The 22,618-nt window shown below is 36.7% G+C and overlaps 1 protein-coding gene and 1 long non-coding RNA gene across 2 annotated transcripts in view; one reads left to right on the plus strand and one right to left on the minus strand.

Moving 5' to 3' along the window:
* The window catches only part of LOC140150896 (secretin receptor-like), a 474,785-nt gene that overhangs the window by 437,558 nt on the left and 14,609 nt on the right, over positions 1-22,618 (plus strand). Inside the window, 6 exon segments of the mRNA XM_072173058.1 lie at positions 1,940-2,065; positions 14,480-14,613; positions 19,105-19,196; positions 19,847-20,039; positions 21,666-21,758; positions 21,761-21,824. Of these exon segments, the coding sequence (XP_072029159.1) occupies positions 1,940-2,065; positions 14,480-14,613; positions 19,105-19,196; positions 19,847-20,039; positions 21,666-21,758; positions 21,761-21,824 (702 nt within the window).
* The window catches only part of LOC140150897 (uncharacterized), a 413,208-nt gene that overhangs the window by 168,430 nt on the left and 222,160 nt on the right, over positions 1-22,618 (minus strand). The gene's annotated exons all lie outside the window — the stretch shown is intronic.

A 22,618-nucleotide genomic window follows, 5' to 3' on the forward strand; every position in this document is an offset into this window, starting at 1 on the left:
CAATATCTACAATAGTAGAGCTGATTATTTCACTTTTATGTGGGTGACAGATTTATTGAATCGGTCTGCTTCTACCGTAAATACAGTATCTGCTTATTATGAATAAAGGAGATACATCGTATTTACTCGGAGGAGTCGAGATGTAATCACGATTATTACTACAGAGCAGACCTGTATGAGCGCACATCAGATTGTCAAGGGAAATACTCTCAATCCTGTTTTCGATTCAAAAATGATTTCCACTGAGATGAAAAGACAACGTGGCTTTATGTTTTAGTTATCGAATAACTTAATAAGAATAAAAGAATAATTCCGAAATCAGAGTTACCGTAGTTTTTTGGTTTCTTTAAACAAAAAGACAGCATAAGCTAGTTGCATTTTCCATACATCATTCATGTGGAAACTTTGAAGTTCTTAATTTCACATATTAATGGTATCGTTCCAATATCTAAAACTAGTATTACCCGAAAAAAAAAAGTAACGTATGTTGCTATATCTAAGAAACCACTTCTTAATCTTTAGTTATAGTCGATTTCTGCTGACTGAATATGTTGATGTTACATGTGTTTATTAAACCAATAGCCTAAGTGATGCACATATTTTTGTAAATGTTTAACAGAATACATTTAAAAGCAGTCAAGCTATATGTTACCATGGACGCTAGTATACAACTACACAGCGAACCTGTATCTGGAAAGTTTCCCTATGCTTTGCTTTAAAAAAAAAGTCATTATGGTTTGATTGGCTTAATTGTAATCGGCGCGAATTGTTAGGTGTTTACTACTATATACGCCGAAAAAAACACCAACGTGAAGAGTAATATTGTTGACCTGTCTGGTCTATAATGTGTGTAGAAGAAAGGAGACAAACCATAGGACTTGAATCAATAATTCGTGATGCTTGTGGCGAAAGTCTTGAAATAAAATATATTGATAATAACCCGCGATGGTATGTGGCCTGCCGATTACGAGCTAATCAAACTATAGACAACATAATGTTGAAGATACAATATCATAAAGCTGCACACTCCCGGGGGGCACTCAACTTTGGAGGTGACGCGTATGTAGGGCTGTTAAGACCCCCTTTTCAGCATCGCTGTCACCCAAAGACCCCATATTTTTTACGAACACATGCTCGCTCCGCGCTCTGTCACCCAAAGACCCCCTATTTTTCCATTTGATCTGTCACCCAAAGACCCTTATAAGTTCAATTTGAACAGCAACTTTCATTTATCACTGATTTGGTTACTTATTTTGAAAAAATAAAGAAATTTGAAGCCATTTAGAACTAGAAATTCGATTTTCGAGGTTTTTGTGGCACTGTTTTGGTTCTCACCCAAAGATTCCATTTAAAAAAAGGTCATGTTCTCACCCAATGACCCCATATTTTTTACATTTGCTCTCACCGAATGCCAAAAATCATGCTCTCACCCAATGACCGCATATTTTTTACATGTTGCTCTCACCGAATGCCCCTTAGTGCGAAAGCGCCAGCCCTACACCTACATCCATTTCAAATTGAAGTGCCCCCCCCGGGTGCACACTGCGCCAAGACACAAACAGACTCACCCCTTCACCTTCTAATCAACACACACGGGTGCACACCCCCACCCACAGTCCTCCACCCACAGTTCTTCTTCTTCTTCTTCTTCTTCTTCTTCTTCTTCTCCTTTGTCGTCGTCGTCGTCGTCGTCTTTGAGCACAAAGTTGAGAATTTATGTTATATTCAGAACCATTTATCATGTATATTATTCCTGTTAGGCATAATTTGATTTGCCAGAAGACAGAAAAGGCGAGGACAAAGAAAGGGGAACAACTTAGAAAGAGTAGAGAAATAGAGAAAGAGAGAGAGAGGCAAATGCAGGGAGATAGAGAATTGCATTTTTTGTTTTACTATCCAACTAATAAACATTGTATTTGTTTTCTTTTTTCTCCTACAGATGGAATATATTGTAACATAACATTTGACGGAATAGCCTGCTGGGGCTACACTCCGGCTAATACATCAGCCAAAATGCTATGTCCTGAGTATATCATGTTTTCCAAACACGGCACCGAAATAACTGGTAAGTTTGGTAATCAAATATAGAGGAGGTCCTCGTAAGTACACCACATAATCACGATACTATTATTATCACTCAATCAACACAAATACCTTAAGGTTAAACAACACATAATAAAAAAGTAAGCAGTAAAAATATAATATTTGTACGACCAACAAAACAATCCGTGTAAACCAAACCAAACTCACTATGACGCCTCCTCGATGAAATAGTCTGCCTTTTTTTTTTTTTTAAATAAGCCATCAACCATTTCAACAAAAGAACAACAACAACTACACATATTATTGCATATTCTTGTCTTTAACCAATGTATTTATTAATCGTTGAAGTCAAAATGTAGCTACCTCAAGTGCTGGAATGTTACAAGGAACTAAGCTGCGAAAGTAGCCTTGCCCTACTAGCATACAACAAAGTTTGATGAATATTGATCATTGTTTTTCTACGAATTGTTACGTTATTAAAAAATGTAAATGAGCTACTTAATGCTTTTAGTATGCGCATTTGATGACAACAGACAGTATAAGCAATACTGGTCCCCAACACTAGTACATTTCAAGCTAAAATCAATCATTTCCTAGTAATAAAAAAAAATAAAACTAATTATGTTACGCGCGTACTAAAAACGCACGTAGTATTATTTAATGAGTATTCTTAGTCAGTGGGAGTGGTCTATTACGTAGACACATAATCTGATTGGACAATCGCATGATTTTAGGTGTCGTGTATCAGGCTGTAGACGGCCCCACGTCATCATGAGTGTTGATGTATTGCGTTGTATGCGTAGACGCAGTGCGGAATACTCGCACGCGCTAGCAGTACGCGCAACAAAAGATGTGAAGTTGTAAACAAGTTTCGTTCATTTTAGAAAAAGGGGAGTTTTTATGACGGAAATGTTTGCTTTAAAAATAGTTTACAGTAAAATACCATTTAACTGACTATTGTCTGTCCAAATAACTTAGACACCCGGTTTTTAGGATATATTTCGAAAAGTTTTTACTTCGGCAAATAGTCATGAAAGAAAAGTTGCTAAACACGGTCAGACCTAACAGAAATTATTAGTAAAGCGATGAAAAAATATTCTTCCTTGTCTACTTTTATTCAATTTTGACCGATTTACAGCAAGATATCTGGGTCCAGCCGAATATTCCTAATGACTTGAAACTTTTGATGGGATAATATATTTACAGTAAGGGGTGTTTGAACATTGTAATCATGCATATTGATCAGTGATACCACCCTTTTTTCTTTGATCCTTTTACTAATTCACAATAATGGCGGTCTACTCAAATGTATTCAACAAAAGCATGTTTGCAATCTACCGCGAGAGGTCGTCTCACACGCATAACAAATACACTACGATCAAATGGGTTGATGACAATATTTGATTGAATGGACTGCACTGTGCCATGATTTCGGTGAAGGACACCGGTTCAAATCCTTTGTTTGGAGCCAATCAATAATTTCATTCACAACCTCTATAACTCAAAAGATGTCAGTTGGTGCATTATAACAAATGGTAGGGCAAGTTACTATGCGTCTGGAGTGTATTGTGAATTATACTCCTCACCAATAACATCAGAACATTCATAGGGCATACAATTTGTATTTTCTTGGAATTGGGCCAAGCCAAAAGCATGCAGAGAACAATATTCAAATACCGCGCCGAATTGTTGTAATTGGTTGAGGGACAGCTGGGATCACCGAGTTAATACACTAAGAATAAATATGCCAATTAGAAACACTCACTGTCTGCATTTTATGAACTGAATTATATTTTTCATTTTTATAAAATGTTTTTGGTGAGGAGTATAATTAATTTACTATTCATCCATTCACTATCCAAAATTACAATACCTACAAATCTGTATAATGAGACCTTCCAAAATAGTGGTACCCAACTTCTACCGGATTATTTTTAAAGTGTTGAGAAAAACCTTCCAATTTCAATAGAATTTCTGGTAAACTCTCACTCAATGCTTTGGAAACTCAACAATCCCGTTAGGTCTCAGCGAATGTTAACACTTTTCTTTCATGACTTTCTTTGAAAGTGGATATTTTTTCAAATAAGTAAGAAAAACTGGGTGTCTAAGTTAATTGGACAGACAATAAGAATGAAAATAAACGATATGAATTTTTTATTTTGACTATCCTCTACCTATAGACTGCCTGTCGTCTATCACACGGTAGAGGGTAGTCAAAATAAAAATTCTTATCGTTTATTCTCTAAGTAATGTTTTAATACGATAATTAAACATCCCATTTACCGGTTTATGGCTCCTTTGATATTACGTCGAGATCAAAACAATAGTTTATTTTAAAATAGCATTATGACAACCTCTTTGACATATGATGTTGCCGTGAATTTTATATTGGAGAGAACACAGCAAAATCTATAGTTTAATATTTCGAAACTTTTTGAAAAATTTCTTATCAGATCAATGTATTTTAATATGACGAGACCAAACCATTGTCTTACTTTAAGATAGCACTATGAACAACTCTTCGACAGATGACTTTGCCGTCAACTCTACATCAAGTGGATTAGTTAGTTTTATATCTTATAAAATCATTTAATACGTAGGACGTGAGATGTTGACAGGGAAGCAGATTTATGCCGCATTTTGATTCGACACAAGGAATCAGATAGGCAAAAATCAAAGGGAATTTATTAAGATAATCTAAACATATTTGCTAAATGTTATTTTTCCCTGTGGAAACATAATTTCATTAAGAATTTAGCACGACTGGGATTAGTTAATGTGTCATCAAAGAATGTCTTATATACATTCGACTTTTCTATTACTTGGAGTTAAAAATCCAAACTAAATGCTTGGCATTATTTATTTATCAAAGTAAGCAATGAAACGCGTCAAAAATATCTTCTTAATAGTAGTCAATCGTGTTCACCAAATCAATATTCGGTTGAGTTGAATGTGTATTATTTGACAAAAAAAGTTGATAATTTATATTTTCAAACTTATAGGTGAATTTCAATTAATTTAAGTGTTGTCCAAATGTTTCGGAATTCAGAATAGGACACACACAAGGGTTGAACAGCGTAAAGAAGTTACATAAAAGACTATTACTATATTGCTACATTTTATTATACAATACTCATTTAACTTTGTGGCATACAGTGTACAAAAGAATTGAGGTATCAGTTATGTTCACCCCTGTATATCCTAAACAAAGATAAATACGTCAACAGTTCAAACAAAACATCCAGTATCTGTACCCTTTGAAAAATAAAGAAACGGGGATCTAAATCCCAAGGAAGTTACGAAATCAAAAATTGCACTTTCATGTTCTAATCTATGGAAAGCACGGCACTAAGTGCAAATCAATGGAAACACCTGTTCGGCAACGCTTTGTGTATAAATCAATAGGACATGCAACGGAGCAAGCTACAACTTTTTAATTTGCATCTTCCTTGGGTTTTTGGATCAACGTTTCTTTATTTCTTGACCGATTTTAATGAACGATGTCTTACATCTTCGATCATGCAATAGCGCACACCGACATCGCCCGTTTAATAATTACATTATACAGCCAGAGACACTGAAATGAATACCCGGGATAGATACACGTGAATGTGCTATGCACGATTGATATTCAGACGATAAATCGTTGGATACCGGGGTACAAAATGATGAATATCTCCCGTAAATGATTTCGTATAAAGAAACCGGATTTGGTTCCTTGCACTTGAACATATATGTTCAACGGATATTATCGTCGTTAGCTAGCGTCTTGAGAAAGAACCATTGCGTCTTGATCTCAAAAACTGACAGAAATATTCTGATTTTCTGATGTGAGCGCTCACTCACATGGCGTATACACTATACATGTACACACAGAGGTCACACACAGCGTAGTGTGAGCACTCACTCACATTGCGTATACAAGCTAACTTACACAAAGAGAAGTCAATTACCGAGCTATTGTCAGTAGCCTTAGTCGGGATGTCCCTCGGTTCATTAATGCGTCTCAAAGGTCGGAACAAAATGGCCATGCGTGGCTGTGGATTCAACCTACCATGGCGATTTCTGCCATGAAGATATCGGGGCGATGACACTGTGTAGCGCCGCTTGGCAGCACTGTATTTGAGCTCCTCAAACTTGTGGCTGAAACAACAGTTTTAGGGTCACTCCGTGTCTCTAAATTGCACTGCACTATTTTGGATCATCTACAGAACAATTTGTGTTATTTTGCTGCATTTGTGGACAACTGATTTGGTGGATTTTTATGAAATTTGTTATTTCTGCTGTCTTCATGCAGTGTTCCAATCCTATATTATCAACTACCCTAGTACAGCTTTGCATAGAATATATCAGTGCTATATATTGATCATTGGATGCTTGACTTGATTTATTGGAAATCCCTTAGCTGATTGGATTCACATCTGATTTTTGTCAATTGACCAAGAATTGTTTCTCTGCAATGAAGAATGACTGTTAAGTATCTCTTAATAGCTCTCCTCCTTTTGGGGATAAATGAGCAATTGAGTGAACATACCTTACTGAACAAGATTTCAGAATACATCATGATAAATTTGTGGGTAAACCAGTTCTTATCTATCATAACTCATCTAAAACTTTTCGCATTGAGTTACTGGCCTATGGATATGTTCAATCTAATTCTGAGCCAATAGACAGTGTAAACCAAATTAACGTCCAGTCTCACCACACTGTTTCTGTTAGCATAATACAGTACCAGTATAGTCATGATGATTTGCTAAGACTCAGTAATCCTCAATATCGTCTTCCAGCGTAAACTTGGACTAGAATAAGGGAACTTAATCTTAACCGTTGCACTGCTACCCATAGAGGCTGTCGTGCCGGTGTGCATGCCAAGGAACATCGTGATTATAATGAAGATGTTAGCCTCTCCGACATACCACGTCCGATTCCTGTCCGTGTTTCTGCACGTAAAATTAAACACCATTCAAGAACTTGTGCTGACCCTACTAATCTCAAAGAGATACCTAGCAGTGGTCAGTTCCTCAATGTCTGGCCGTGAATGCTCGATCTGTCAGAAACAAGACTGGTTTTGTGACTGAATGGATTCATGAAAGTAATATTGACATTTTCTTTGTGCAAGAGACATTGGTCTGAGATGAAGAAGGTGCTGTCATATTTCAGAACTTGCCCCGGCTGGTTATTCTTACGTGAACTTTCCACGTATTTCAGAACATCGTGGAGGTGGAATTGGCATCCTGTTTCGATCTGATATTAAACTGACTATAACACCTTTAAACTGTAACTTTAAATCTTTACAATATGCTTGTGTCACAGAAAGCTAGACAGGCCTAATTTTTCTATGCATTTTTAGAACCCCTCCATCCAAAACAAACAAATTGAATCTTAGTGATTTTCTCCTAGTTTTTAATAATCTTCTGGACGAAGTATAGTATCTGTTTTGCCCAATAAGTTTACTCTTATTGGATGACTTTAATATCCATGTGAACCTTCCTGAGAAATATTATGTTCGTCCATTCGTAGATTCCTTGTGTTTGAATGGCTTTGGGCAACTTTTCACCCGTCCAACTCATAGGGTAATACTCTGGGCCTCCTAGTTCACAGACCGGAGGATAATGTTGTTATTAGTCATGATGTTCAAAAATCATTATTATAATGATCATTTCCTCATCAAGTGTAATATTGCTTACAAAAAGCCTCATGTTGGGAGAAAACAAACTACCAAGCGTAATTTCAAAGAATTTGATGCATTGTCTTTCACCAATGATCTTAAAACTATGTTGGATGATATTCCTGAAACAATGTCCGATGTTAATGTTCTTGTAAATCACTTTATTGATACATGAACCTCTGTACTTGACTTGCATGCTCCTTATATCAACAGGTCTCTGAACCATGGTAACTGTAGTTACCATGGTTCAATGAGGAAATCAGAGAAGCTAGGCGAGTGCGTAGGCAGCTTGAGCGAAGGTGGAGAAAGTCCGAATTAGAGCGTGATCGTTTCCTCTACCTTGAGCAACTACACCTCGTCAACAAAATGATCTTGCACGCTAAGACTGAATTCCTTAACACCAAGATAGCCGGGGTGAATAACACATTTATTCTACTGTGAACACCTTCTTAAACAGGGGTAACAACTCACTTCTTGTTCATGATTCAGCAAATGATCTGTTTGGTAAGTTTGCTGGTTTCTTTAAGACAAAGAAGCCTTAGACGAAGTTGATGTATCATCACTAACATTGGCTTCTGCAGTCGGTGAAGGTCTGACAACACACCAGTCTCTTTTTGAAGAAGCCATCTCTGGACTCAAATAATCTAGAAAACTATAGACCAGTTTCAAATATTCATTATATTGCCACAGTTCTTGAGAGTCTTGCTGCCAGCAGATTCAAAGATCAATGACCCATTGAGCACGTATCACATCATACTGTATGATCTCATTGAGCACGTATCACATCATACTGTATGATCTCATCCTATTGTATGATCTCATCCTACTTGGATCTCATCTCATCCTACTTGGATCCCTGTATACCTTACGATCGCATGATTAATTACATATTTGTTTACTTTATCCGCTAAAACAGCATGATGTATTATAAACCATTGTAGCTGTTTGATTCATGATATAACCTGATCATTTAATAAATGCACTTATCACCGCAGCGTTGTGATAACGTGGAAATGGTAATTGACCCTTTGTACACATACTGATCTATCCAGCTTTTGTCTATTGGTCATTCCACTCGCATTCATTCCATGATTCGTCCAGTCGATAACATGTGTACAAGGGGTTAATTCGTCCCACTTATTTCCCCTCAATTTATTTATTTTTTTCTGTATAAGCTTTGTTTGTTATCACTTTATGAATGAACCATTGTACCATCTCCTTTTGACTTACCAAATAATCATTTCATGACAAATTCCGAAATTCATAATTATGAGACCAGACAGGCCCTTGACCTTAACATCGCGACGACAAACACACTGCTAGCCAAAAACACAATTAAAACCCAGGGACCTACCACTTGGAATTCACTGAACGACGACATTAAAAACTCTTGCTCCCTATCATCCTTTAAAAAACGAATGAAAAATTATATCCTGGATCAATACCACTCTGAAACCGTCAATAACGAGTACGCATCAATCATGTAAATTTCCTTACCCCCCCCCCTTGATGCTTTTTTTTTTTTCTGCACCTCATTTTCATGGATGTTCTAGTTCATATCAAAGTAATTTTTGTCAAATATATTCATGTGGTATATGTATATGTACCTAATATGACATCCATTTACTGTTTTTCTTTTCTTTGCAAAAATGTTATTTTCATATTTTAATAAATTATTAAATTCTATGTTTTTCATTGTAATATTTTCATGTAACCTTGGGTGCCATCAGCCACACGCTCAGCGTTCTTGATGGCATCCACATCTCATATAATTTATAATGTATTTGATTATCTGTATTTAATAATAATTTGTATATATGTGAGAAGAAACCAAATAAACTTGAATTGAATTGAATTGAAAGATTATTTCACTGAAAATTATTTGGATGACCCATTCCAATCTGCATATCGCCCAAAACACAGTACTGAAACTGCCCTCTTAAAAGTTAAGGGGGTATTCTCCGTGAGTTGGACAGTAAGCGTGTTATTTTTCTGGTTATGTTTGATTTTACAGCAGCATCTGATACAATTGACCATGTCACGCTTGTACGTCGTCTTCAGAACTCATTCGGAATAACAGGTCCTCCTCTCAACTGGTGTTCTACATACTTGTCATCTAGACGCAGTCGTGTTAGCATCGAAGGGATTTATTCGGATGATATGCTTTTTGACTGTGGTGTGCCTCAGGTCCCATACTGGGACCCCTTGTTTTTACCAAATATACTCATCCGCTCAGCAACATTATCTCCAATTACAAGCTTAAATACCACTACTATACGCACTCGATACCCAACTGTATTATTTCCTTTGATTCTAAGATTCCCAAATGACCATGAACGCGCACTCAAGCTGCTGCAAGACTGTATTAAGGACACCAACTCATGGATGACGGTCAATAAACAAAACAGAAATTGTAATAATTGGCTCATCACACCATCTCAAAAATCTGCAGTTGAACCAGTTTCTAATGTTCGCAATCTTGGGATATATTTTGATCAGACTATGTCTATGGACAAACAAGTTGCTGAACTCTTACACGTATAATCTTACACGTTTTTTGGCCCAATTATCAGATTCACAATATTGCTCGCATCCGTAGATACCTGGACTCTGAAACCTGCAACCATATTATTAGATCACTTGTCACATCTCGCATGGACAACGGTAACTCATTGTTAACTGGTATCATAGAAACTCATCTGCACAGACTCCAACGCATTCAGAATAAAGCCGCTCGTATAATTTTTGGACTAAGGCGTCGTGAACACATAACATATAAATGGCCAAGTGGTCCAAAAAACGTGTAAGACAAACGTGTAAGGTTACACGTGCAAGATTGCATCGAAGAAGAATATGCGTGAGATGATTGGTGTTTTTGGGTTTAAATATGTGTGTTTTATTTATGATTCGTCGATTTAAGCAACCCGCTAGATTCTAAGACGTATACGATGAGATCTTACACGTATAAGATACAATTTTACACGTGTAAGTAAGATGCCATCTTACACGTATACTCTTACACGTTTTTTGGCCCACTTGGCCATTCATACATAACACCCCAACTCCACACCTTGCATTGGCTTCCGGTCAGACAGAGGATCAATATCAAACTCTTGGTTCTCATTTACCAAAGTATCCATCATAAGGCTCCTGTTTATTTGTACAATGATATATGTCTCCACTCATCCACTGTTACCAATACTCGCATACTAAGATCTGCAATGGACACAACTCGCATGCACATCCCAAAGACATCCAACACATTTGGCGATCAGGCCTTCTATGTCGCTGGTACTGCCCATATCCATCCGGGAAGCATCAACCACCAACACTTTCAAAACATTGTTAAAATATTTGTATCCTTATTAATTGTTTTTTGCATTGCTCATTTTTATTTCATCTTGCTTGTTTGTGCTTCGCTCTTTTTGTTATTCACCTAGATCTTATTGCATATGCGCCTTATAAGTCTCATTTGTATGTATGTTGTATGTACATCCGAGCTAAAAATTTAGCTCTTTGGCTGCTGTTTCTACTTATGACATTATATTTTAATGTTTAGGATATACAGGGGTAGCTGGTACCTAAATTATTTTGAGGTCTGTATTTGGCCGATTTCGAAAACCGGCGGAGCCACACGACATTCCAAAAGCATAACAGGAGATGAATATCATGAATATCCTAAATCAGCTATATAAATGCAAAATAAGTTTCTGAATCTGTACACTCAAAGAAATGTAACCTGATCAAATTTGTCAAGAAACTTGAATATGAAACTCAGCCTTAAATGCAATCACGTTTATTTTATTTTGTATCATACATTTTAAAACTGATATATAATCCTATGGAATTTAAATTCCAATTATAAGCAATCCTTTTGTAAAGAAGCGACAACACAGGAAATACAATAATAGTTTTGACTTCTACAAACCGTCCAAAGTATTGCAGCATCGCTTTAAAAAGAATTCGGCAAGCTATATACTTCAGAGGCAATGACTAACTACAAATGAGTCATCAATTTGTAAAAGTACCAATTAAGTATGTGATTCGCGCCACGTGACTCGCATTACACTCAACCTGCTAGAAATTACCAACTTTTTTTCACCACATATTTTAATATTGAAAAGCATTGAGGGCGTCCATCTCAGCAAATGTTAGTAAATGGCTCACTCATTCAGATAGAGGTAAACCTAAATTATAATGAAATTGATAGCTACGGTATCGCTCTAATCCGAGATGCATCATCAGGCTGACATGTCAGGTACTGAAGCATTGACCTGTGACAAGGTTGTAATGACGTCACAGGAGAATCGTTGAAGAACTTTTCGTTACATAAGCGAATATACCACCAACGTAGACCCAGCTCATCATGGGTCAAAGACTCAGCAGTTTATATATATACGCACCTCTAATTTGCATTACGTTTGATAACAAAGATGTGTAATGTGTGTAGTGATCTACAGAGAACACGCGTGGTTTAAAAGAGGACATACATGTCATTAGCCCTCGTTTAAGGGCTCGGATAACAACGTTTAGGTAGTATTTTGTGGGACATGAGAACACATCCGACATATCGAATTGTATTATGAATACGAGGAATGTACTTCTGATATCAAATAAGTCTGATTTTTTGAAATTGGCGATATAAATTTAATTAAATATGTCTAATGTGCCCTCATGTCCTACACAAATACTGTGAAAACTTTGCTATCCTAGCCCTTAATCGAGGACGGGGACTACGCAATAACCTATCCAGGACCTACGATTCAGAGATCAGAAAAGTTCTTTGACAACTTGGTTCAGAGCCTGACCAGTCAGTCTGGTGATACGTCTCAGATGAGTCAAACAAAGTGAATACAGGTGAGCAGATTTATAATAAATTCGTCTGGTGAATGACATCTAAAATATCTTCAAACATCTATCTGAAGAATTATGCGCTATTAAATTAGTAAATGATTGCAAAGTTATACATCAGTATGTAAAAAACATGAAAAAGTTCCTCCCAAACATCCGTCACACATCCGTCATTATGTCGTCCGCGGTGTCATGCACGTTAATCTGGTTTCTCGTGTTGATCTGTTAGGATCCGTCACTCATCTGGCATGCAAATGGAAATCGGATCAAGGAAGAACTTCGAAACACCCGTCGGTTGTTTACGCTTATTCTAAAACGCCTTTTCATGACAAAACCGACTCGCCATGAGTGCCCCCGACATACATGACATATTGTATTGTGATTATTTACTCCCGATCTTACTAGTTCTTACTCTCATGATAGTCACACAAGCAGTAAATTCTTTTTACAAACCGTCATTGATGGTATTCAGTTTTTACCAATTTACATTGTATTATCTCTAATTTGGAACCGCCTCTAAACATCTTTTGATCATCTTTCAATAACCTACTCCTAAAAAAGAATCATATTTTCATTTAATAATACTTTACCATCTCTTTTATATTGAAACGTTTTGAATTTCTGTCTCTAAGTAATTGTCGAAGCAACTCGAACCATTCAAAATTTATTTATGATATTTTACTAAAATTCTGATCCATTGAAATATCTCCTCTACGTAAACGTGCGGATACGCCAAACAATTTAGTTGTTTATGCGAGTAAACGGTGTTTTACATAGTGACGGATCTTTAGATACATCACTTTGTAAAACGTCGGGTAATGTCATATATCAACATACGTCAATTGCATAATTAATTAACTAATTAATTACGCAAGCTTTAAATCTTGGTAATATTAGACTACTCGCAATTTATAATACATTGACCAATTCTTATTAAAATGACTAGAATCAACATCCGTCACTATGTAATACACCCCGCGAATTATTCATTTTATCATGCTAAGGCACAATGTAGCATACTACAACAACTGCCTATACTAACCCGAATCAATCTCATACTTAGTAAACATGAACAGGGAATAGAGATCACTGAAAAGTACAGGTTGTGTTATCTAGTAGTTAAAAACGAACTCCAGGGAGTCGTTCTTAAACCAAAACTATAATGTTTGACCTGCATTGGAATTTTAATGCATAATAGTGAAGCAATTTTAGTCGCCAGTGGTGATACATATCTCATGTTCAAAGAAACGTTGTATTTCAAGTTGCACCGCTTGTTCATTGAGCATACATATAAATTCTTCAAATCGGCTTCAATTCAAACGGTCGAAAGTCGGGTTTTGGTTTGTCTGCTGTTGTTCTAATAGTGTTGCTGTTTTCAATACGGACTAATGGTTTAAATAGATAAATTACACGTGCACGCCACAGCAAAGCACATCACAGTACAGCCTACTATAATGGAAGACAGATACAGACTATTTTGCGTCTGACGTCATCTGTCAATCAAACTCGAGCATGGTTTGTTTAAAAGTGTCGTGAAGATATGAGTTGCTGAAAGCGGCGGTAAAACCAGGCGCCTTATTGTTAATTTTGCACCTTCAAACATACAAACCATCTCAAAAGTTAGGTCTTTATTGTATCAAACTTTCTTTTCCGAAGGCCCCTTGTCAACAATCCCTAGAAAAGTTGCTTTTTACCTTGTAAAAGTACGTAATTTTTCGTCATTTTATGCTGTTCCTTTCCTCCGATCGGCATCAGATAAATCGCCCTTCCTTTTACGTGCTATTAGCTAATCAAGGATCTTAGGAATTTGAATGACAGTGACGTCAGACGCAAACTAGTCTTTTTATCGCTGTCTTCAATTATAATCAACACTATCTAACATTAATTACGTTAATCGTTTGTTTAATTGTTCTTCAGAATATGCATACAGACGTTGCGAAGAAGATGGGCAATGGTACAGACAATCTAACGAATATGGTGAATTGGATGAATGGACGAACTACAATGAGTGTTCACAATTCGAACCCGAATTGGGAGTAACACAAGATGACGTAAATATCTGCGTTGGTATAACTAAATCTGACGGGCCACGTTACGTTGAACGTAACCTAAAAAGTTGGACCCTCTAATTGAAGCCTAATCTAGAGCGATTCTCGCATTATAGCTGGGCCACAGCGTAACATGCTTAAGCTGAACAAGTCTGATTGCACCAGGGAAATACAACTCATTCAGATCTGTGTATATACCTGTAAACTTGAATCCCTGCAATGCTTATTGCTCAATATGTCGGTCTCATTGCGCAAGACCTAACGTAGTACGGCAAATTAATCAATTTTGGAGTCATTGAACCCAGATTCATACAAGCAATAGAATAGGCATATTATCTCCTCGAAAAAAATACTTTAGCCAACGTTAGCAATGTGTGGAATTCCATAACTCTTAGGTCAAAGTTTATACTGGGGTCCAATTTCAAAGTTGCTCAAACTACGATATGCTAAATCCAATTATATTTCTCTGGTTATAATAATTTAGAAAACATATAGTTTGAAATGTCTACGACTTACCGTTCCGGAGTTATGAGCTAAAATATCCAAGGTCAGCGTTTGGTCTCCCAATGGGTCAAAACTCATATTTGTTTGTCTCTTAATAGCAATCAAGAAAAAGATTAGTTTGCACTATTTAGGACATTTAAACTCCTCAACAAAAGTTTGGAATGTTTTTTCACGCATCTTTTTTTCAGATTATTTGTGACATATGTTCATGTACGTTGCATATCAATGGATAGCTACTTTATTCCTCTTAACAATAACACTACATTTAAAACAATCACCTATTTAACGGATGAGTACATTTCTTCTGAATGTAGTGGGTTCTTAAATAGTATGTGAAGGTTGACCATTATTCTGTGCTCAAACAACACTATTTATTAGCCTCAATAGCGGGTAGAAAAACCATATGCATCCACAACAGCCAAAGACCTCCTCCTCATGCTGCTCAGAAGCATGGTCACACGTTGCTGTTGGATGCCATTCCATTCTTCGCAGGTCATTCAATGTGGTTGCATTGGCAACTCTGGCACGCACAGCACGTCACTGATAGCAGGCCATTCCACTCTATTGCTCCCATATTCTGTAGGTAGTCGTCGTTGATTACCATGTCTCTGTGGGAGGTGGGGGTGTGCGAGCATTGTATTTTGGGGGATTGCATTAGGTCCCACGTTGTGAAGATATGGGATTACAACTTGCTGCACAGAATAATGGTCAATTTGGCATACTCTGTTTGAGACCCCACTACATTTACATGACGTGTACTCAGTCGTGAAAAGGGTGATTTTTGAAATGGGGTGCCATTGTAGAGGGGAATAAAGTAGCTATCCATTGATATGCAACACGATATAAATATAAACTGAGCTCAAAAAGAAACATATAATTTTTCACAAGGTCATATCTTGAAATCCTGTCCATCAAATTGAACCAAAATTACACACAGGTTTACCTCAATACTCTACTCTTCACACATGTCAGTAACCAACCAGTTATCCAACTGACACAACAGCAAAATGCACTGACATGGAACAGCTTCCTGGACCACATTCATTGCCCAGCCCTGTTTCATGAAAAAAGTGTATGAACAGCAGAAAGCAGCACCGTTTTATCATCTGTGCAAGGATCTTGTGTGCATTCTCACAGATTGTTTGTGCTGGGTGCCAAATGTTGGGCTGTGAAAGTGGAGGAAGTCAATGAAGCTGTCCCATGATAGTGCATTTTGCTGTTGTGTCAGTTGGACAACTGCTTGGTTACTGACATGTGTTTTGAGTAGAGTATTAAAGTAATCCTGTGTGTAATTTTGGTTCATTTTGATTGACATTATTTTAAGATATGACCTTGTGATTCACAAGTTGTAAACAATTATAAGTTTCTTTTTGAGCTCAGTTTATGTTACAAATAATCTGAGATCAAGATGCTTGTAAAAACTTTCCAAACGTTTGTTGAAGTGTTTAGTTACCTAGGAAACACAGCAAAACATGTCATAACCAAAAGTGGTTGAGAATCGACCCGTTTCACTGTGTTACCTAGGTAGCAAAGCATCTCAGGTATTGCAAACTATTCGTTATTGGATTTGTTATAATCGAACATTTTGAGACCATTTTCATCAAAATCGGAGGGAATATTCTGTTTTGACAAAAATATTGACTTTATATATTTTTGCACATAACTCCGGAACGGTAAGTCGTAGATAGGTCAAACGGATATATTTTTGAATCCTTATTACCAGATTTTCTAATTTTCTAATTAGTTTGAACAACATTTGAGCAACTTTGATTTTTGACCCTTGTATAGACTTTGACCTTTAAATTATTCGATTCTACAAGTAGGTAACGTTGTATGACGTATTTTTCTTAACGAGTGACCCACAAGAAGAACATTATGTTCTGGAATTATGCCAAATATGATGCCTGTATCATACTGTGCTCAACTTTCGCTAATTGAGTAAATGTTTTAGACTAATCTAATATAGAGATAGTTGTCCAAGCTTATAGGGCACTGTGGCCTAAGTAGTCCCAGCTAGCCGCGCCGGTGCTATAATTGTGTGCCCTTATCCTCTATCGTCCCTCTTTACCCAGGTGTGGGTACCGGCATAATAATATAATGGTGCTGGGGAGGTAAAAAATGGCTGTGCAGGATGAGTGGCGAACCTCTTAAAACGAGATACTTCGGGCAGTCTGGTCCAAACACCAAGGGAGAAGATATGCGCACTTCGGGCTGTGAGTTAATATGTGACCGTACACCACGAATGAGCCGTAAATGTCCTCAATTGTATTCTGAGTTACAGTGTAAAATGGGCATGAAGGTCATATTCATAGGTATTTCAATTTGGTGCTACGTGTATCTCATTAAATGAGGTACACGTAGCATCACATTTTACACTGTAACTCAGAATACAATTGAGGACATTTACGGCTCATTCGTGGTGTACAGTCACATATTAGCTGTCCCAACTAAAAAAACCCAAAAAACATCATTGGGCTTTTTTTAAAGTTACATTTTTATTTTCTGAGTTTCTATTGTTTTTGGTTGTCATGTCCCGTTCTTTAAGTATAGAACTTGCGATGCAACATAGTATAGAAATAGACATCAATTTAAAATAGACGTCAATTATGAAAATGCTAATTCCAACAGAACCCAATTTACCTGCATCTATCTCATAAAAGTTCATACAGACACACAATCAAAAGTTCCGGATATGTAGTGGTATATATGTAGTATGATATTAAACATATACCATTTAGGGATTCAATCATGTTTCACCGTTTTTCATCACATTAATCGGTGATGAACAAAGGTGAAACATTACTGAATCCCTTTCAACAACGAAACAAGCTAAACATGTCTAATTCACATGATTCTTTCATTCGGAATGTCCGTTTGTCATTGCCACTCAACCTTACAAGAAGATTGCGGTATTTCTCTGTTGATATCAGCAATAAAACTAAAGAATAAAGCGGTAACATTACAGCTGCTACCGCCAACATAAGAGAGTTTATGTTTACGCATATGTTCCAGGCATGACGAATTTTACGCGCTCATGCGTAACGCGTACGCGTAACCTTGCGTTCGCGTATACGCTACTGAACTGTGGATTCATCACGGACCACTTGACATCATTGTTTATCAACAAAGGCGAGGGATTGGTCTGTCGATAAGCTCGAACGAATCGCTTCACTGTTCAATGGCTTTCTTGTACTATATGAAATGTGGTGGGAGATTTAAAATACACATGCCCTGAGCAAACTACGATGCGCACGCACACTGCAGGGCAAAGAACAATGGAAAGTGCCATAATGCGTGCGCATACTGCCGGGCAATGACGTCACATGTCAAGTGGTCTATAGGAAGAGTTGTTGAATATCATATCAATGTACTCTCGTCATAAGGGATCAGAAAAAGTGTCGTTTGACCTATGTGCAGTTATTGAGTTATAAGAAAAACCGTCAAATGTCAACATTTTCCGATTTTGATAAAAATGGTCTCAGATTGCTTCGCTTCCAAAAACACCCAAAGCAAAGAATAGTTTGCCATATCTCAAATGGTTTGTTTCAAGGGTAGCATTATATTTTTGTGTGCGCTTTTGGAGAGGGATTCAATGTGAAATGGAATTTGTTGCGATTATTGGTAGCTTAACCAACAATTTCACGTAACTAGACTAGAGTAAATATACAATTGAGATGCATAAACAGGTTAATGATGTTGTCTTACCGAAAACTTAAAAACAGACAAACAAAGGTTTAAAGTATAACACGCAAATTGCACACACATAAGAATACAAGCAGCGAAGCAAACGATACACATAATATGTTTGTCTACTTTATTTAAAATTGACTGCTTAGCGCCAAGTGTGCAGTGTATGAGTGTAAATAGCTGCCCCTGTGAACATTTGGCAATTTAAACATAGCATCAAACTGTACCTATCTAACACATAGCAGCTATTTCACTTGCCCACTTTAGCAGACAAAATGTGTTGTTTTCATTGCACTTTTATAGGGTCTACATCGTCTTCAAACCATATATACCATTGGCTACTCATTATCGTTGGTGGCGCTTATAGCTGCTATGGTAATATTTCTATATTTCAGGTAAGTTGTCAATATACTATAGTGTATACATTTTGATAAGAAATATTTAAGTAGATATGCAATAAATAAGACATTTATATACTAAATGATATAATAAGGCAATAGAAACAAATTAGTTCGATCATTCGATCGACCATCGATGCTTGTTCGATCCTTATTATTTATGAAATCAATCAATTTACGTTAATTGTGATAAAATAGTAATTCGTGCCTGTAGTGATTTTGATCAATGTAAATTTAGCGTTAATTCTGATTAATTAGTTGATAGCTCATTAAGAACAAGCATCGAAGCAGCATCGACGGTCGATCGAACAAATTTGTATCTAGCGGCTAAGTGCAATGATTCATATGTTTTAACACTACTTACATGGTTATTTTACTTCTTAAGCTTTTAAAACTAAGTATTCAAAAGGTGTTCAAAATACTCAGCACGTTTCACATCTCAAGAGACCGATGAGGTCGTGGTCTACTACTTTACACAATGGATAAACTCGTCTTTTCCGATACACCGTTCTTGAAGTGAATAATTATGACAAAAATTGCCAAAACATGTAAAAAAAGTGTTGAATGACGATGAACGGAGCAATCAAGTAATTGGTTGGAGAACAAAATACCCCGATATTTCATTATTCCAATCTTATCTTTTTCAGGAATCTTCGTTGCCCCAGAAACACAATTCACATGCATCTTTTTATGTCATTTATATTTCGAGCTATTTTCGTTTTCATTCGCGACAAAGTACAAGTAGAAAACGAAAAGCTCAGAATGGCCGAAATTGACAAGAACATACCTGATATAGAAGACGATACCATAAATGGAAACATGCCAGATACCTTGGCGGGGGTAAGTGTTCATATTTAAATAGAGGCCCTGTATGCTTTTATCGATTGGCTGCAAACAAAGGATTTGAACCGATGTCCTTCACCGTAATCATCGCGCAGCAGTGCAGTCCATTAAATCAAATGTTGTCATCAACCTATTTTATCGTAGTGTATTTGTTATGTGTGTGAGACATAAAGTTACAATCATGCTTTTGTTGAATGCATTTGAGTAGACCGCCATGTTTACGGTACACAGCGTCAACACCCTGTATTATAAATATTGTGTTCATACACTCCATACTCCGTTGGTGAAATCGATATTCTATTGTTGACATAGATAAAGAAAGTTTACATATGCATTGTGAAATACACGTGTGATCGAATATTCAATACAAGCACCTGGATTTTAGGTGAATGGGCTATTTGTGTTCCTTTATATAATTGTAATTATCAAAACTAAATATATCACAATTTTAACTTACGATTTCAAAATCGTTACGCCAAAAATGCAGTAAAAATGTATCCAGAGCCAACAGCAATGGTCGCTAATTAGTGTATTTAATTTCAAGTTAGTGTATTAAAAACAAAACCTGGGGTTTACCTCAAAACAAATCGAATTTCCTTGTAATAGCAACCCCATATGGGATACTAGAGCATGCGCAAATCGTAATAATTTGTAGAATAGAACTTGGTGGTATCTCACATGATAGTCGTACTATGCTTAGCCTGAGTCGCTCGGCCTATCTCGAACAAAATCACCATGCGTAGCTATTGAAAAACGAGAGGATTCGCCGTACTATCACGGCAATTTTTGACACGAAGATATAGGGATGATGACGCTGTGCGGTATGATGCACAACCTCTCTCATGAGGTAATAATTGTACCAACAGCAGCGGACCTTTAATAAGTGCGTTTGTGGCATTGAATAGAGTTTATATAACTGAATATGATTTTTATTGTAGTGTAAATGACAAACATCAATGCACTCGCCCTTTAATTTTTTCACCGGAACAACGCAGGACCCCAAAATAGGGAGAGAACTGTGATGGGAAAAATAATTAAAGGGCAAGTGTCAAGGCTCGGACGCGAAACGTACGTCATTTTAATTATGGGTGCGCAATTCTGGGCCGGCAATGATAATTTTTATATTGGTTTTGTTTTTGGTAACTTCTTAATATAAAAACAAAATATGTTTATTACAACGATGGTTTGATGATGTTTATAAATGAGGTTATTGACTGATGCAATTATATTGTGCACATGTCCTTAACGTTTATTTGATTGTGAAATCAAAGCTTCTATCTGAAGAATTTTAAACAGTAAGCTCCAAAAAAGATGTAAAGCACATGTTAAGCACGGTCAGAAAGCTCGCCTGCTGCACGAGTCGAAAATAGTCTATATAATTCGTAACCATAAGCTTAAATTCAAGACCCTCTCTATCCTAAACAAGTAAGGTTGCGTCCTTACGATCCTTATTACGCCACTCACCCCTGAAACAATAGCCTATTGCGACGAACACTGTACATTTAGGTTCTAAGGCACTTAGCGTACGCCTATTGGACACTTTTTAATATTGAAGAATTTTAAATATTTAATTTTCCCATATAATTGTTCTTTCTTTTTATCTAAATTTTATTTCTTTTTCAGACCCCTGGATGCAAAGCGGCCTTCACTCTCATCCAATACTTCCTGGTTGCCAATTTCTACTGGTTGCTGGTAGAGGGCGTTTATCTGCATTCTTTCTGATAACGTTATCTGTGTTTTCAGAAAGATCGAACCTCATAGGGTACTTATTGCTCGGATGGGGTAAGAATGAGCGATTTATTTAGAGTTCAGGTTAGAGACAGTAAGGCGGGGCAGCCGGGCAGGTTGAAGGACGATTGACTGACTGTTTATAACGTACGCATTCGTACACACCTTAATTGGAATAAAAATGTGTATCAACTCTCACTTCATATAATATGAAATTGAATTATCCTGCAGATATCCCGGTACAATCTGACTTAACTAATGCTCACTTGGTATTTTTTTTCTTTGCCCCCATCCCCTTTTGACAAAAAAGTTCAGGCACATCATTGACAATTAGATGGCCTGTAATATTTTGGTCTCAGGCAAGCCGCATTTGGAAAAATAGAGGATGATATTTTAACTGTTTCGATCAGTTTTAACACTGAAATTTATTGAAAATGTTTTACTATGTCTATACAAATATAGGTTTTTGAAAGTTGCGAGTTTGTGTCGGGTGGAATAGGAAAAACCCTCATTGGGTTGTAAACTCTTAGACAACCCTGACACATAGGCCTACTACATGAATTTAGCATGATTTCTCTATATATAGGAATTTCTCATTGTTTAAACCAATAATCTAGTTTCACTGCAGAACATTCCGATTATTCAGACAATTGGATTAAGTAAACATATATAGATATGAGTAGTCTATATCATCTTTTAAACGTCATTGATATGGTTCTTTTTAAAGGAACGCGGTGTCTGTGTGATTTATCATTTTAAGAAAATGCCATGATGACGCCGTATAGTTAGAGTTAATGTACCAAAGGAATCATAATATCATAAATCACTGCAAATTGAATATTACTGTT

This window comes from Amphiura filiformis, chromosome 4 (assembly GCF_039555335.1).
Source record: "Amphiura filiformis chromosome 4, Afil_fr2py, whole genome shotgun sequence".
Lineage (NCBI taxonomy): Eukaryota > Metazoa > Echinodermata > Ophiuroidea > Amphilepidida > Amphiuridae > Amphiura > Amphiura filiformis.